Source organism: Arabidopsis thaliana, chromosome 5 (assembly GCF_000001735.4).
Source record: "Arabidopsis thaliana chromosome 5, partial sequence".
NCBI classification, from domain to species: Eukaryota; Viridiplantae; Streptophyta; class Magnoliopsida; order Brassicales; family Brassicaceae; genus Arabidopsis; species Arabidopsis thaliana.
Genome location: NC_003076.8, coordinates 20,090,384 through 20,106,318, shown reverse-complemented (window position 1 = coordinate 20,106,318; position 15,935 = coordinate 20,090,384). Strand labels below are relative to the sequence as shown.

The 15,935-nt window shown below is 34.6% G+C and overlaps 4 protein-coding genes, 1 long non-coding RNA gene and 1 other non-coding gene across 8 annotated transcripts; 4 read left to right on the top strand and 2 right to left on the bottom strand.

The window, feature by feature from the left end:
• The first annotated feature begins 40 nt into the window (after positions 1 to 40).
• AT5G49540 (Rab5-interacting family protein) lies at positions 41 to 1,838 on the top strand. Of its 2 annotated transcripts, NM_124331.4 has the most exons (5): positions 41 to 334; positions 694 to 807; positions 906 to 1,101; positions 1,212 to 1,231; positions 1,485 to 1,838. In NM_124331.4, exons 2-5 carry the CDS (start codon positions 710 to 712, stop codon positions 1,513 to 1,515), a joined length of 345 nt encoding a protein of 114 aa, NP_568710.1. In that variant the 5' UTR covers positions 41 to 334; positions 694 to 709; the 3' UTR covers positions 1,516 to 1,838. The 2 variants fall into 2 exon arrangements, with proteins under 2 accessions (NP_568710.1, NP_001331350.1); NM_001344849.1 differs by having other exon boundaries at positions 1,212 to 1,838.
• Positions 1,714 to 5,774, bottom strand: AT5G49530 (SIN-like family protein). Its single transcript, NM_124330.4, has 14 exons — positions 5,598 to 5,774; positions 4,981 to 5,396; positions 4,822 to 4,890; positions 4,644 to 4,745; positions 4,502 to 4,570; positions 4,289 to 4,411; positions 4,130 to 4,180; positions 3,916 to 4,022; positions 3,742 to 3,813; positions 3,542 to 3,593; positions 2,774 to 3,402; positions 2,435 to 2,644; positions 2,224 to 2,344; positions 1,714 to 2,136 (listed from the first exon to the last, which is right to left on the bottom strand). Exons 2-14 carry the CDS (start codon positions 5,383 to 5,385, stop codon positions 2,077 to 2,079), a joined length of 2,070 nt encoding a protein of 689 aa, NP_199764.1. The 5' UTR covers positions 5,386 to 5,396; positions 5,598 to 5,774; the 3' UTR covers positions 1,714 to 2,076.
• A 2,993-nt stretch (positions 5,775 to 8,767) lies between these two features.
• AT5G49525 (uncharacterized protein) lies at positions 8,768 to 9,387 on the top strand. The gene has a single exon (NM_180593.3). It carries the CDS (start codon positions 8,945 to 8,947, stop codon positions 9,185 to 9,187), a length of 243 nt encoding a protein of 80 aa, NP_850924.1. The 5' UTR covers positions 8,768 to 8,944; the 3' UTR covers positions 9,188 to 9,387.
• Positions 9,388 to 10,068: 681 nt separating this feature from the next.
• AT5G00610 lies at positions 10,069 to 11,421 on the top strand. 2 transcript variants are annotated; one of them, NR_144197.1, is made up of 3 exons: positions 10,069 to 10,237; positions 10,380 to 10,455; positions 10,653 to 11,421. It is a non-coding gene; the product is annotated as an uncharacterized misc_RNA (transcript). The 2 variants fall into 2 exon arrangements; NR_144198.1 differs by having other exon boundaries at positions 10,079 to 10,237; positions 10,380 to 11,421.
• Positions 10,112 to 10,730, top strand: AT5G07395. Its single transcript, NR_142998.1, has 2 exons — positions 10,112 to 10,237; positions 10,650 to 10,730. It is a non-coding gene; the product is annotated as an other RNA (long non-coding RNA).
• A 1,551-nt stretch (positions 11,422 to 12,972) lies between the features above and the next one.
• WRKY48 (WRKY DNA-binding protein 48) lies at positions 12,973 to 15,671 on the bottom strand. Its single transcript, NM_124329.3, has 3 exons — positions 14,852 to 15,671; positions 14,628 to 14,771; positions 12,973 to 13,929 (listed from the first exon to the last, which is right to left on the bottom strand). Exons 1-3 carry the CDS (start codon positions 15,427 to 15,429, stop codon positions 13,452 to 13,454), a joined length of 1,200 nt encoding a protein of 399 aa, NP_199763.1. The 5' UTR covers positions 15,430 to 15,671; the 3' UTR covers positions 12,973 to 13,451.
• Between the last annotated feature and the right edge of the window lie 264 nt (positions 15,672 to 15,935).

Genomic DNA, 15,935 nt, shown 5'->3' with positions numbered 1-15,935 from the left:
AGTAGTAAGTAACGAATTTTCATAATCACAAATTGTGATGTATAATCATGTTATCCGTTTCAATATCAAGAAATTTAACTAGCATAGTTGGAGAGTGTTGTTAATTTTGATTAGTAGTGGACAATCCGGTTTAAGGTTTGGTTCCGGTTCGATTTTACGGTTTATATATTACTTGTTTTCTCTGTGTTTTTCTTTTGTCTAAAAACACTCTAAAGAACTTAAAGATATTCGTCTGATTGTTCTCTCTCAAATTGGCTCATCCTCTCCATTCAATTCATCCCAAGTACCAAAGCAAGCTACTTCGATCTTCCTCTTACTACTCTCGTTTCTAATTGTAAGTCTATATCAATTCCTTTTCCAAAGTTTGTGTAGATCTCAAAGTAGTAGATCGGAAGAGATCGATAAAACCAGATCGATTAATCATAGTTGCTCCCACTCTCGACTACTTAAGAGATAATCATAAAGTCTTAACCTTTAGGAATCGAAATTTATTGTGATGCTTAGATAGCGAAACCCAGTTATAGAATCATTGAATCAATTAGAAACCCCTAATTTTCCTGTGGAAATTTGCTTAAAATCAATACTTTTTTGGGTTTGTAATCTATACACTTACTCTATGATGTCCAAGTTCTTCCTTTTTTGTTACTGTAATGTAAAATCCAATACAAAGATTTGAAATTTATGTTGTTTCAGATTGTTGTTATCTTAAATGGGTTCATCTGAGAAGAGATCAAAGGATATCATGAGTGACATACCAACTTTCAGTGCAGAGAATTTGCAGAACAATTTGAAAGTCATTCAAAACAGGTCTGATTCAATACAATTCTCTCTCTTTCGTTTTCTTAAAAAGATGATGGTTCTCGGGTTTTTTGACTTGTTATCCCTCATTTTGTTCGTGTTTGCAGCCGGACGTTTCTGTCTATCATAGCTGGTGTCTTAGCAGGAATAATTGGATTCAATGGCTTGATTGGTTTTGTATTTTACTTTGTGGTGATGTTGATCACATCTGTTGGGCTCATGGCTAAGGCAGGATTCTCAGCTGACTTGTACTTTGATTCGTGGAATCGGGTTCTTTTTGACGGTTTTCTTGGTGGCCTTATGGTATATCTTCATTTCCTTTTCTTATTACATTGTTTGTTGCTTCAAGATACATGTTGTTGATCCAACCTGTTAATCTCATACTAATCGCGGTGTTGTTTTCTTTTTCGCAGTCGTTTGTGCTGTTCTGGACGTATCCTTAAACTCAATTTGGTGGTCATACTCATTTTATGATAATGTGCAAAACTAAATCAAAGGTTGATTAGCTTTATGGAAAAACATCTATGGTATGGTGTAGGTAAAAATGATTAGCTTCTTAAGAACCTGTGATTAACATAGAAATGGCCTTTTTGTTTACTTCGTGTAGAATCAAGTATATGCGCAACTCGAAAACAGCTCTCTCTATTCTCTGTTTGTCTCAGTAGGTTTCCTTAACAATGGAGTAGATTTGCGTATGACTTGGTGCACATATTCTGAGGGAACTTCTGCTCCAGATGAGGATGGTGAAACGGCACACAAGATTGAGTTCGGGTTTTGCAGCCTCTTCATCTAAACTGAATTAGATTGACAATGTTTCTCTTGTTCCCTTTTTGAACAACAGTTTATGAGTTCGTATTACCTTTTTTTGTTATTTGAGATCACATCAAACTGTGAAAACCTTTAGATTGAAAAGTTTCAAGTATTTACACTTTCTTCCAATTTCATGTGTTCACATTGTTGTTTTCTTTTTTTTTTACATTCTTGCATGTAAAATATATTCGAATATGCTTAAGATTTCAATAGAGAACATTAGAACACTCTCTGTCAAGTTTGAACTTAGCCGTCTATGTGTATTGTATAGTTCTTTTGTTGCTTCTTATGTTTATTTTCCTGTGTTGGTGTGGCTTGTCTTACCAACTCTAGTTGAGTAATAGAAAAAAGGTTGTTTGATTTCAAAAAGGAAAAACAAAATATGAATATCTCATAACTACTGAACCGTTTACTCATATCAAAATTTATAGACCATTAAAATCTAGTCATGATGATTTAATAAACTCATCATCGAGCTTTCTGTAAAACCCATCCTGAAGAGTTGGTTTCACAGATCTCGTGCATCACCTGTCACACAACACACAGAGTTTAGAGACTAAAACTACGCTTTGGTCGAAACACAAAAAAAAAGTCAAAGAGAGCTCAAGTGAAGACCTTTATATATTCGTTGTTGGTGATTTCACGTTCAAGTTTGGTCCTGCCTGCTGCAAATACCTCAGCCTTCATAAGCTTTGTTCCAGGTGGAGATCCGGTTAAGAGGCTAATGACCACTTCCCTGATGATAAAAACAAAAAAAAAAATCAGAGAAATTAGAGATTCAACCGAAATAAAGAACCAATGTGATCATGTTCCAACAAAAAATAACCTCAAAGAATCATATTCAGGATGGTCTGGAGACGATATGGAGACATAAGACCCGTGAATGTTAGTAGCCACTCCATTTATAACGTCTTCGAGCTCGCCCTGGTAAGCATCCACGGCTAGCGCCACATTCACCGCCATTCCTGAATCAGCTTTTGGATTATTCGATGTCGAAACTGCAAGATCCCTAAGTCCTTGGCAGATCGTCTCATAGCTGCACACAAAATGGTTTATGAATTAACTCTCCTTCCTTTTTCGTAAACAAACTCACATGTTATCAAAAAAATAAATCTGAAAACTCGGAAGTTCAGATAATTGCAAGTATAGTTCCCAAGAATCTCACCGGCAAACTTTGTGAGTTTGAAACACCTTTTTCAAAGCCTTTGGTAACGCCTTCTTAAGTTCTTCTGGCATTTCTTGTGTAACAACACGATGTATCGTATTTTTTGAACTTCCTCCTTTGTCAGAGAGGGTTGTTGGAACCTCCGGTTTAACTGTAACTGAAGAACTTGTGCCAACAACATTCCTCCTTTTATCAGCTCTACTTTTTCCTCCTTGGGCGGTTATTCTCGACTTTAGATTCTCTCTCTTATCCGTCCAAAAAATATCTTGCTCCTTAACAATCTCCGGGTAGGATTTTATGAATGAGACATCAGTGGGCTCTTTGAACTTCCAATCTTTTAGCACATGCCTTTCTTTGGCAAATTCAGTCAACATTCTTTCCATCAAAGGTTTCATCTTGTCACCCGTTGCTTCAACTTCAGAGTACTTTATAGTTGTATTCTGGCTGAACAGAGACAGGACATAATCCCTGGCAGCTTCTACAGGCCCGTCTAGTTTTAGTAGCCTAGTTTTAGGAGTCCATAAACCTTGAACTAACCTGCCATATTCTTGGAGGGCCCCTAAGAAATCCTCGTCTGAGAACTCAGGAGCATAGTGTTTAAGAACACTGTATCGAATCAACGGAGATCCCTGTTATGATCAAACGAGTTAGCCAAATGGCTTATATTTTATTCAAAACTAAGGAGCAGGAACCATATAAACATTATCTTGAAAAACAGAAAAGAACAGGAAATTGAGAAACATAATGCTGATTACAATAGCTACCAACCTCGCAGAGCAACTTTTGCACACGTTCTTTAAGTGGTAGGGAGAGCAAGACCCTGAACTCAAGAGGATATTAAGGAACGTAAGAAAGGGTGTAAATGTTGACTAGATGACACATGAGACCAGACATTGGTAAAGCGACAGTGAATTCCTTTTCGAGGATTAGATGACAAATGTTAACTAGATGACCCTGATATTTTGTACCTTTTTAATGTTTCTTTCGATTCAGAGTTTCTGCTGCTTCCCCCACGGCATAGTTCGTTGATATAAGTGCCCCTTCAAGGAAATACAAGAGGATATTAAGAAAAAGAAAAAAAGTTTAAAGTAAGCAGGAAACCCCAAAATTATCTCATGCGAACTTAGAGAAAGGCATCATACGGGCTCATGTTGAAATCTATCGAAGAGTTCCCATTCGCCATCATCCCGTTAAGATATCTGGAGCAATATTCGGATTGAAGTCCATGATACTTGAGTGAAACCCAAGTCTAAAGAAAGAACAAAGATAGCAACATAAGTTTACCAAGCAATACCCACCAACAAACCAAATAAAAGAAAGGATCACATAAAAACAAAATAAAACCAAATCTCATACTTCTTCATTAATTGGTTTCTGATCCGTCGAAGCCTGCTGCACTCCCTTGTTCTGCCACAAAGGAAATATAGACTCAAAACTAGAATCATGTAAATAGCCAAACTAACTGCTCAGGCCGATCTATACACCTCAATTATTTAGCAAAGGTTGGATCTATACCTGCTTTTTGGATGTTCCCACAGATTCTTCAGTGGATTCTTCTTGTTTCTTTTTTTTGTCGGATGAAAGAGACTGCATAGACGGCCGGAGCTGGGCAACAGCATGAACAGGATTCAAGTGTAACTGCAAGTCAACAAGTCCAATTCAATAAGACATCCAGTCCACACTACACAACAATGTTATCAAGCTTTCGAAAACGAGGAAAAAAAATACCTTATCACCTGAAAGAACCCCAACAGCATAATCCAAAGTAGGAGGCTGCTTCCATGTTGTTTTCAAGGTCTACCAAAAACAAGAAAAATGAAGTTGCATCAAAAAGATTAAACTTGGATCAAGCTTGGAACTAAAACACTACCTGCTTAGTCATATTTAGTCCAAAATTGGAGTCATAGTTCTTCGAATGAACATCCATAGACAAATCAATTTCCACTTGCGATGTAGAAGGATTCACTCTAACCTTAAAGACACATAAACAAACAAAAAGATTAGAACCAAAACAAATGAATAAGCAATACACATAGAGGAACACTCACTTCTTCGCAACGTTCATCCATTTCGTATGGACGCCAAGATGGTCTTAGAGGATATTGTAAAACATAAAGCTGTCACATTTAAGAAACATACATTAGTCAATACTCCAAAAAACGATTAGCAAAATCAAAATATTGTTTGAAGAATCTAATCCAATAGACCTGAGTATTAGCATCAATAGACGGCTTAAAGAAAACATCAATTTCACGAACAACAACGTCGTCTTCTTCTTCTTCTTCCTCCTTCTCCTCCTGCAATGGAAGCTGCTGATCTTCCTCCATCAACTCAGTTTCCATGATCTCAGGCTCTTTATCGACTTTTGAATCGATCTCCATCTTCACAGAGCCATTACAAACCTCAGTTTCAACCTTAGTGCCAACGAATTTAGCATCAACGTCATGCTCAGTCTTGCTCACGGACTCAGTTTGTGACTGCGGCGGCGGCTGTACCGGTTTATCAGCAGTGGGTTCCGGTTTAGGTTTGGGTTTAGACTTTCCGGCACGGCCAGGAGCGAATCTACGGGTTTTGGTAACCTCTTTTGGTTTGTCATCATCATCAAAGTCCATATTTTTACTTCCTGTGACAATGCAAAATTAGGGTTTTTCTTCATTGACAATTCAACAAAACAAACCCAAGCCGCTAATCATAACAAAGTTCATGAGTTACTGATGAAAATTTGTCTAATCACTAAAAAAAAATCAATACTTTGAGAAATCTTAATCGATAAATCTTGAGCTGATAGAAACGGAACTGCAGAAGAAAGAAAGAAAGAAAGAACCTGAAAGTCAGAATCAAAATCTTGAGTAATAGTCGGCTCCTCCGGGCAAAAGAAAACGTCGGCGAAGAAGGGCTGGGAAGAAGAAAGTGAAACAAAAAGAAAAGAAAAAGCGAAATCTTTGAGTATCGAACCTTCGATCTGAGAGATCCCCTTGAACAAGAATTATCGAACTGAGATAAGACTTTATAGGGTTTTAATGTAAACAATAACATTTAATCGAATTACTTCTTTTTTTTCGGGTCAAAACGATTTTAGAAAGTACATTAGATTCTTTTTTTCATTTGACATATTCGTATCGACAAGTCTCAATCCATAACTGTTATAATTTTTATACTATGTACAGTAATGTTCCCAATTTAGTAGAGTCGAACTTCGATGAAAAATATAAAATTAAATGGACTTTTTTTTTGGCAGGACAAAGGGAGACGAATATCCCCTCAATTATTAAGAAAACTTACAAGAACAATATCCTAACATTCTTAACCCGTGCAGTGTCTTGAACATCTATCTGTTATACAATTAGTCTCTTTATATACATGTGATAGGAAGTCATACTACAAACTTTCAAGGAATGATAGCGGATAAGGTTCACTAATCCATGTCTTCAGGAAACCGACAACCACCACGGAGTCCACTTCCAGATTCAACCGTGTAACTCATCTCTCTCAAGCTATATAAAGACTATAATACACGTTCCATAACTCGGCTAAGGCAGCTAAACAAATCCCAAAGTTTAGAGGAAACCCTTGATACCAATTGCCTTCTTCATCTCTCGACACACCGCCCGCTGTAGTAGTTCGTCTTTCCATCATTTTCAAATGTGCAATGCTAACCTTTTTTGTCGTCTCTTCCAAATGTACTTAACCATTTGAGTAAAGACACAAATAAATTCTAATAATTAATAAATTTAAAATATTGAAAAGTCATTATTATAAATCTTTCATCGCATAACGTTTAAATAAAGAAAAGATCTTTAATTGTATATAGTAAGTTTATAATCAAAAATTAATACGATAGCTAACAAAATTTTATTAAGAATTGAAACATAAATTTTAATTTGGGGGGCTTTATACACATCCAACACGTAGTCATAACAAATTCTCTTGATAAAACTTCTCTAACAGGCACATGATCATGCTTTTTTTTTTGTCAATCACATGATCATGATCATCACCAAGAATGTATACATTCTTTAAATAAAATGTGTTTCTCGAAGGCCAAAATCATATATATGTTGATACTTGATAGTATATTAGTTTAGTGCTTAAATCATCCTTTTTAAATGGAGTTGAACTAATTACTGTATGATTTTACATACTCAGTTAAGGGTATTAGCTTTTTCTTTCTTTTTTTTTTGTTGTCAGTTAAGGGTACTAGCTAGACCACCTTCCATTTGGTAAAGAAAATATTCATAAATTTTTTAATTTATAAATCACGAGGTACCTAATCTACAAACTCAGAAATAAATATAATGAAAATATAAAACTATATAAGAAATCACATGGAAATCAACTAGAGGAAAAAAGAAGAAAACAAATATAGTTGCTAATCCGGAAGTTTAGTAAAAAAAAATGGATGGGTTTCAATTTGGAACATAAAAGAACATCCAAATTTTGAGTGAAATGGTTCTAGAAGTGATCCGAGAGACGAGCGTGATTGTGATATATATCGAAGAGTGACATTGGACCGAGAGGTGTCGAAAATAAACTCCCTTGCACTCTAGCTAGTAGCTTGGAATCAGAAATCCTATACATATTGTTAGTGTCCCAAAATGTTATTCAAATTCCAAAAAAAAACATAAAAGGAACACATCGCTCTCTCTTTAGTTTCTACTAGTTAATATTGATGAATAACTCTATCGAGTAAGAATCATAAATAAATAAAGAAAGAGACTCATCGTGCTTCACTCTCTTTGCAGGCGCATCCACACATGAATATATAGGTCACGTGACTCACGTTATACAACCACGTCATTATCCAATCTCAAATCAAAGCTACTAGACATTAACCAGCTAGAATTCATAGTTCTTTCTGTTCACATTTGCGTTTACTTTTCTATATTTGGTATGTATATTTTTCAAATGAATTGAACTCACAATCATACCATGTTATAAGAAAAACTTTTGTTAAAAAATACGCTAAAAACAAACGAAATAAAACATTTCTATTGGCATTTTTGTGTATTTTGTAAAAACAAATTGTGAAAAACTGAAATTTCTTCGATACTTCAGATCAGTAATTTGTTTTATTAGTACTTGCATGCAAATGCAAACATGTTTGACTTTGAAACAGTCAAATTCTCATTATTTTTTTCCGTTCAAAGAAAACGAGAGATCATTTTTACCTAACAGATTATGGGAAATCATAAGGAGGATACGTGACAAGTAAGAGCGGATTATATGTTTGTCCGTTTGTCGTGCTAGATTGGATAAATGAACACTACCTTCAAAATGTTGGTAATTACTTATGCTCAAAGAACCTAGCTAAGATCAATTTTCTACAAAGAATATTTGAGCACTGTAATGCTAATTCCAAAATGTTCCTCTAATGAATTGGACACATAGAGTAGTAGCAATAGTAGGAGTACCGACAAAACACAACGATCACTAATGATAATCAGCCACTAAAGCAAATTATAGTGGGACGAAGACAAGAAGACCCAATGGAAGCATGAAACACGTTCGGATGTATATGGGACCAAAAATATCATTAAGTTTTTTAACTTTCGTCCTCCCAAAACGAAAGGAGATAAAAAAAAAAAAAAAAAAAAAAAAAAAAAAAAAAAAAAAAAAACCAGTACAACCAAATGACCAATTGTTGGTGACATAAGAAAATGGCAAGATTTTATGTAGCAGTAGTCCAAGACCTACTTGATATCAACAAATTTATTTTATTTACGTTAATATTTCCTATATAATGTTTGAATAAATTATTTTGAATCTTATAAAATAATAAATTTATAGTTTTTCATTTATTCTGTTCAAGATAAATACGTAATTCCACTCTTCATTATATTCAACGTTATTGGATATCCAAATATCCAAAACGGATCATACATATCAGCATTTTGTGGGAATTTTAATCTGGTCCTACTAACTTAAGATATTTTGTCGACTAGATACGTTAAACATTAGAAAATTATTAAAAGAATGACCTCTAAATCAAAACCACCTGTCATCAGAAACAGTGACTCACATCATTATTTGTAATAAACAAACTTTCATCTTTTGTTTTTATTTTTCTTGCAAAACAAAACAAAGATTCTCCTAATAATTTCGGAACCAAAAGAACCCAAAACTAGAAAACAGAGAAGAAGAAGAAGAAGAAGAAGAGAGCAAAAATTGGTGATGTCAGCTTCCCGATGGACGTTGATGGATCTACCATCGTACCTGTCGTCATCGTGGGCATTCCGGTGGCCGGAGGTGAATCTTTCATCCCTGAGCTCTGGTTGGAACATGAGATTGTTGTCCTTGTCGGGTGATCTCTCCATAGTTGATGATCTTTTGTGGAGTTTTGTCTCAATCATTGAATCTTTAGCTATCACTGCTACGGTCTGTTGCTTCTTCTTGTTTTGTGGTTGTACCCTCTAATTCCCTTTTTTCATTATTTAATTTTCCGAATTTTATTGCCAACTGAAATGTGTGTAAAGAAAATAATCAATTAAATTCGAGACTTTTTTAGCATCCTCACTGAGTTCTTGGGTCTTCAAATATGAAGAAACTAAAGAAAATGAATGACATTTCCTTATAGATCAAAGTGATATATAACTTAAGATTAATTTGCTTTTCTTATAGCAGGTTCTTCCCAGTTTTCCTATGAGACTATTTTAGTACTATTATTTTGGTCAAAGTTCTTTTTAGTACTTAATGATGATCTAAGTACTATCTACTAGTTGACCAAAACAAAAATGTACGTTTCCTCTTCATATAAAGCAAAAAAGAACAATCTTTACACTTTTCCTCTATTTTAGAGTTAACTCTATTTTAGAGTCATACAATGGAGCAAAACCATCTATATTTTCTCTAAAATAGAGAAAAATATAAAGTTGGGCATTGGAGATGCTCTTATACTTAATTATACACTAATTTTCATGTTTCTAAATTCTAATTATATACGTAACCTAACCAAGTTCCAATTAATCCATTATATCTATGTATTTGGAAAACAAATACAGATTGAATGTTGCAACTAGATAGCAAAAAAAATGGTATGTTAGCTTAAAAGAAAATGTAACAGATCAATACGTTAAACGAGACGTAGATGGCACGTAACTACGTATAAGTATAACTAACATTCTTTTAAGAATACGAGTCAATTATTTTTATTCGCAATTGAGAGGTTCTCGTAATAAGGATTTCCGTTGAGGTGACTAGTTAATTATTTTATTCCATTGTAAGAGATTACATTTGTATATAACGAATCTTCCACGGGTGATAAAATATACCATAGTTGTGATCTGTTTTGTTATAAGCAAAAACAAGAGGAAATCGAGTCATATGTTTGTTCATAAAGATGGTGGAGTTTAGAGCTAAACAATTCTGATTTTTAAAGTAGGGTCTTCTGTCATAGCCTTCGGTCATGGAAACTCCGAAGCCATCCTTCTTCGGCCAGGGATAGACGTGACCGTAGGCGACACCTAGGTAAGTCAACTTTTTCCCTTTGGTGTAGTTTAAAAAAAGAAAACATTTTCCTCTTCTACTTTTACCTCAAAACTCGTTTTCTTCTCTCTCACACACTCTCTTTATTTTATGTTTTTTTACACAATTTTTTTTTATGCTATAGACTCGAAATTTTTACTTCTTCTGATTAATTCCTGCCCCATCTCCTACATCTGCGTCTACTCCCAAAAACAACCAAGGTATGTTCTCGAAATTATCTTCATATTTGAAATATTTTTGAACCACCCTTGCTTATTTTTGATTTTGCTCATACTTAGAGTCGCATTGTGCTTCATGTGTGACGATTAGGTTGCTATTAGTCATTATAATCGCCCCCTTTTGTTGATTACTTTTTTTGGATTTTAAATGTGGAAATTTTTGAATTTTCAAAGTGCAGGGCTCTTGAATTTTGAGAAAATCGAAAAATTTGGAGGAATTTGGGGATTATGGATTCAATTAGGGGTGGGCAAACGAGAATTTGTCGGAATGGGATGCGGACGGAAATTTTGGGAATAAAAAAACATATCCCATATATATGTCCCATTTAAATACAGAACGTGAGCGGACTGGAGTGGGACGGGACGGGATGTGAACGTAGAGGGTAATCCTAGTTGAACGTGTATAGTATAGGTGGACTGCTATAGATACCCATTTTTAAAAAAGGTAAGAACAATAGATACTTGATAGTATGTAAAATGCACTTCAAATGGGCTTAGAGAACGTATGGCCCATGTCTAGAACACAAAACTCATTTCGTCTTTAAGAGACCAACATGTGAGTGAGATGTGTCCACTTAGACCTGAAAGAATGATTAAGGAAGCAACGACTAAGAGAAGATGTGGACCGTCGAAGAGAATCACTTACCTGGACGGGGTCGACTTGCGACCAAGAAGACGAGTGGCCTACATTGCACATAAAAGAAGGGTGCTTAGCTTAATCCTTAAGGTCTCCTCAACTGTGAGAGCATGCGTTATTATTTGTGGCAGAGGGGTCATGCGTTAGCGCGGTCACTACCATTAATAGTTTTAGTTTTTTTTTTCCATGTTTCCATTTCTAAGTTTTAAGTTATAAGGTAATTGACTAAGTTCTTATTTGGAATGCCAAGTTTTGAATATGTTAAAGTTATTATTTTGGTATACAGTCCTACAACGGAAAATGCATCAAGTAAATCGGTTTTGTTTTGATATAAGAGGTTTGTGTTGAACAAAACTTATCTTGGCAATGACACATCTAATGAGGTTCTAACCGAGGCGCGTCTATGCTGGTTCCCTTTGAGATAAAACCCTACAATTATTAGTTCAAATGTATATTTTTCTCAAGTTATGGCATTGAGTCTTCTTCTGACCTAAGGGATCAAGAATTTATGGAAGATGGTTTGTAGCTAAGACATGAACAAATGTCCTTATTGTGGTTATGTCATAATTTAAGGGATCAATATAAAACTCTCAATTTTACAACAACAAAAAAAAAAACGAACTAACGTATTTGTTTTTACTTATTTTGCTGTCACCATTTAAATGGACTAACTTATACGTGTACAAGGGTGTGTTGTGTCTGTTTGTAACTTTGTATATGTGTGTAACTTTACGGGGATGGTGCGATTAAAGGAACACATTAGTAATAAGTAATAACTCTCCATAATACAAAAAGCATGCTTTGTTTTGATACTTAGTTGGTGATGGAATAGGGTTGATGAGTAGCCTGTTAGAACTCCTTCTGTTTCTATTTTTTTAGTGATTAAAAGACAGCCCATTATGGACATTACTAACTCTATGCCTTTTTTCATTTACTTTTATATTTAATATCAGCCATACATGACTTGCGTAGCTATCGGCTTCCTGAAAAAGACCTAAAGCATATATGCACGCATATATACCTCCATACATCAACTTTATGATATATCTTTAGTGTGTTTGTGTGTGTGTGTTAACTAATGTCAAAGGATGAGTTACATTAAAATGAAGTTTAACGAAGTATAATTATACATAGTTACATACCATAACAGTCCAATTCATTTTATTTTTATCTTGTAATTAAAATACTTGAAAAAAGGAGAACTAAAGAAAGGATATGTTGATAATGTCAAAAATTAAATATGGTCCATATGACCATATCTACAAGACTACAACTAAGTAATGGGTGGGTCAAGTACGCATGTAGATATAAACAGTGTGCTCATTAATCCTGAAAGTCTTTTTGAATTTTATTTGTGATGATTGAAGACTAACATAAAAGTCGCAGTGAAGAAAACTATAAAGGAGACTTTGAGTTTAAGACTAAAAGTTCTCTCTTTATGAATCTTTATATAAAGATGAGAATATAAAGCTAACATTTTTAGCACCTATATGACTGATTCATAGATATGAAATATTTTTTTTTCTTATTTAGGCTTTTTGTTATCATTTTAAAAGTTATATGTAGATGTCGTTATGGTATATATGTTTACTTATGAATAGTATGATGTGAAATTACTGTAGTTATGAAAATTGAGAATATATATGAACGTCCAATAAAGTATTAATTTACTTTCAAATATCTTATATCTAATCTAGCCAAGGATCACATTAGGTCATATAAGATTTTGTTTTGTGTGATGGCATTGCATCTTGATGACTATAATACAAAAACTGATCAAGTTAATATATGTAACTATAAGGAATATACATGATTGTAGAATAATATATTTGTTGTGAGCAATGGTAAGCATATAGATGATTGAATAGCAACAAACCTCGAAGTATCTTTGTGTATACTGTATGTTATGTAAATCTACATCGATTAGGATGGATATATGAAAATAAAATAAATGTAAGATTCTGAGCCGGGCTAGTGATAGCATGATTACAAATTAGATGGTCTAGAAACACTATAATACAACTAAATACATACTATATAACTAGATTAAACTCTTCTCTCTCCGAAGTCATAAAAAGTTAACGATACATCTTTATTAATACTCAAACAAAAAATGAAGTTATACCTATATCACATATGCTACATAAACCTCTGTTCCAACTTAGCGTCGATTGCTTATTTCGTGGTGATGAAACAAAACCGATGCTAAATGTAATGAAGAAAAAAACATTAGAAAGCCATCAACATCGGTTTACCTAAACCGACCAAAAACTCCTCATGAAACCTACCTACCGGATCCGGCCTAAAGAAAAAAACAATTGCCCCGGGAAAAAAAACTTCTTCATTTCTTATTCTCTTCATTGGTTTGAGTGTTAATAGTATCGGATCTGATCTGCGAAGGAAGAATATCTTGAAGCAATCCATGATCTCTAATGGAAGAAGAAGTTGAAGTAGAAGCTTGAGACATATCATAACCAAAGCCGGGGAATGATGATGATGGACCTGGATTTACGAAAGTGCCATCGGATGATCTTCTATTGATCATACTTAGAGAGTTGTTGTTGTACATGTTGTAGGGCTGGTGATGTTGAGTCAGCAAGTAACGTGGCTGAGGGATGGAGAATGATGATGATGACGCGGTGGTTGCACCGTGGTCTAGGATTGGTGACGTGAGCATTCCGATGTGTCCACGTGGCGTCATGGGGAAAGGATGGGTATGCTGACCTTCGTAGGTTGTCATGACGATCGAAGGATCATCGGAGGATCTCTCCACTCTCTTCTTCACTCCGCAACCCACTGTGGTGCAACGGTAATAGCTTCTGTATTTTCAGGAAAAATAAATAAATTAAGTACTAATACATTTTCAACAAATTTCTAATCTATTTTAGTTTGAAACATGGAAGATATACAGAGATACAGAAGATCTCGAGATCTGAGATGAAGTTTGGAACAAGATGAAACAGAAATCTTCCGACACAAGCAACATAAATCAAGGGAAGAATAACACAAAACATAGAAACCTCATGGAATGGAACCAAAGAAAAGATATTCTCGAAAACAAAAATTCAAACGTTTTTTTGACCCTACAAAAACGCGTATTAGGTATATACAGTCGTCTATATTAACATATAGTGTACATATATATGATTGAATAGGGTCATGTTATATGCATATTAGACTCTGCATATATAGAGAACACTGAATCTAGGGCTACTCTACACACACCTAAATATATAAAAAAATTATATATGACTACAGATATGGTGTGTTATGTATATCAATATCTGAATGAACATGCATATGTACAATATGTAGAAGTGGATGATCCATAAATTGGATAAACCCGATCTAGCGAAATATACTTACATGTGCATATAAAGTAGATATGCATATAAATATCTTTACATATAAAGTATATGTAAACACATGCATATATAGTGAGCATGGTCTGATGGTCTAAATGGATCTAGCTAGGGCTGCAATATATATGTATATACAGAGTTATATGTATTTATACCTGGGATAAGGACTGTTTTTGACAGCTTTTTGGCCGTATTTTCTCCACCTATAACCGTCGTCAAGATTATCAATATCGCTCTTCGTCAGAAACGCAAACCTAGCTTCTCTAGCTTTCTTTTGATTCTTCTTCTTTGCCTTCAACCTTTAAAAAGAAAACTCACAATAATTAATAAAAATCCAACACCAAATAATATTAAAATAGAGGGTTAATGAATAACTTACTGTGGCTTAGTACCCTTTTGCTCTTGTTGTTGATCTCCTTCTTCTTGATCTTTAACAGTAACTTCTTTACCACTGTTGTTATCATTTGCAGCTTCGTTGGAGGAAGATGAGACTGAGGTTGAGTTTGGAGAAGTCGGTGTTGTGTTCACGACTTCTGATGACTCAGCTTGAGGTAAGGGCAAATCCGTAAAAAAAGAGGTGTTGTTGTTGTTATTGGGGAGAGGAAAGGCATCGAATGAAAAAGAAGAGGAATTAGAGGAAGAAGCAAACTGATGATCTTGTCGGAGCAAGTCTAGGAAAGAATTAGGATTATTAGAAGAGTGATCTTCGAAATAAGAATAAGGAAAAGGTAAAGATGAAGTATCGAAGATGCTTGAGAGATTTCCAGCTAGCTCCAACGGATGATGATCTGATGACGTAACTAGATTCGCCATGTTTGATGATGATGATGCTTGAGAGATTTCTTGTTTTTGTTCTTGTTCTTGTTCTTGCTCGATCTTTGTCTCTGTGTTCTTGATCTCCTTTTGTTGTTGTTGTTGTTGTTGATGATGATGATCCTCTTCTTTTTTCTTCTCCATGTAATAGAGAAAAGATGGAATCTATGAGATGATACTTTTATAGATATATATCATCTTCTCTGAGATTTCGTGAGGGGAAAAAAGGAAAACTTTTCTTTAGCTTTCTGGGTGATTATATGTTTTTTATTTTGTAATGGTTTATAAGATTTTTGAGATAAGAGAGAGGTGTGAATATAACTTTTGTGGAGTTTTGGGTTCTTCTGGAAAACAGCTTGGATTTAGGAGGTTTCCCATTTGTTTTTTTTTATAATAATTATTTATTATTTCGTCTCATTTACGCGGGCAAAAGAATATAAAATAAAAATGGAATTAAAATATAATAGAAAGAAAGAAAACACTGGTCACCGGTAAACGCCGGTGAGGGGTGTGTGGCGTACGGTTGTGAATGGATCAAGACGGTGCCGTCCTCTGCCGAGCATTTAATTTTTGTCCCTTCACTTCATTGCAGTTTTTTTTCTTCTTTATTCCCACATTGTGTCGTGTCTCCAAACGGCATTTGTTACAAT

Coding starts and splice junctions, on each gene's coding strand:
- AT5G49530 (NM_124330.4), bottom strand. CDS start 5,385: ATGGACTTTGATGATGATGACAAACCAAAAGAGGTTACCAAAACCCGT. Junction 3,814..3,915: donor ATAGATTTCAACATGAGCCC/GTATGATGCCTT, acceptor ATTTCCTTGAAG/GGGCACTTATATCAACGAAC. Junction 2,137..2,223: donor CCAACAACGAATATATAAAG/GTCTTCACTTGA, acceptor GTTGTGTGACAG/GTGATGCACGAGATCTGTGA.
- AT5G49525 (NM_180593.3), top strand. CDS start 8,945: ATGTCAGCTTCCCGATGGACGTTGATGGATCTACCATCGTACCTGTCG.
- AT5G49540 (NM_124331.4), top strand. CDS start 710: ATGGGTTCATCTGAGAAGAGATCAAAGGATATCATGAGTGACATACCA. Junction 808..905: donor TTGAAAGTCATTCAAAACAG/GTCTGATTCAAT, acceptor TCGTGTTTGCAG/CCGGACGTTTCTGTCTATCA. Junction 1,102..1,211: donor GTTTTCTTGGTGGCCTTATG/GTATATCTTCAT, acceptor TCTTTTTCGCAG/TCGTTTGTGCTGTTCTGGAC.
- WRKY48 (NM_124329.3), bottom strand. CDS start 15,429: ATGGAGAAGAAAAAAGAAGAGGATCATCATCATCAACAACAACAACAA. Junction 14,772..14,851: donor CAAAAGGGTACTAAGCCACA/GTAAGTTATTCA, acceptor TTCTTTTTAAAG/GTTGAAGGCAAAGAAGAAGA. Junction 13,930..14,627: donor AAAAACAGTCCTTATCCCAG/GTATAAATACAT, acceptor CTGAAAATACAG/AAGCTATTACCGTTGCACCA.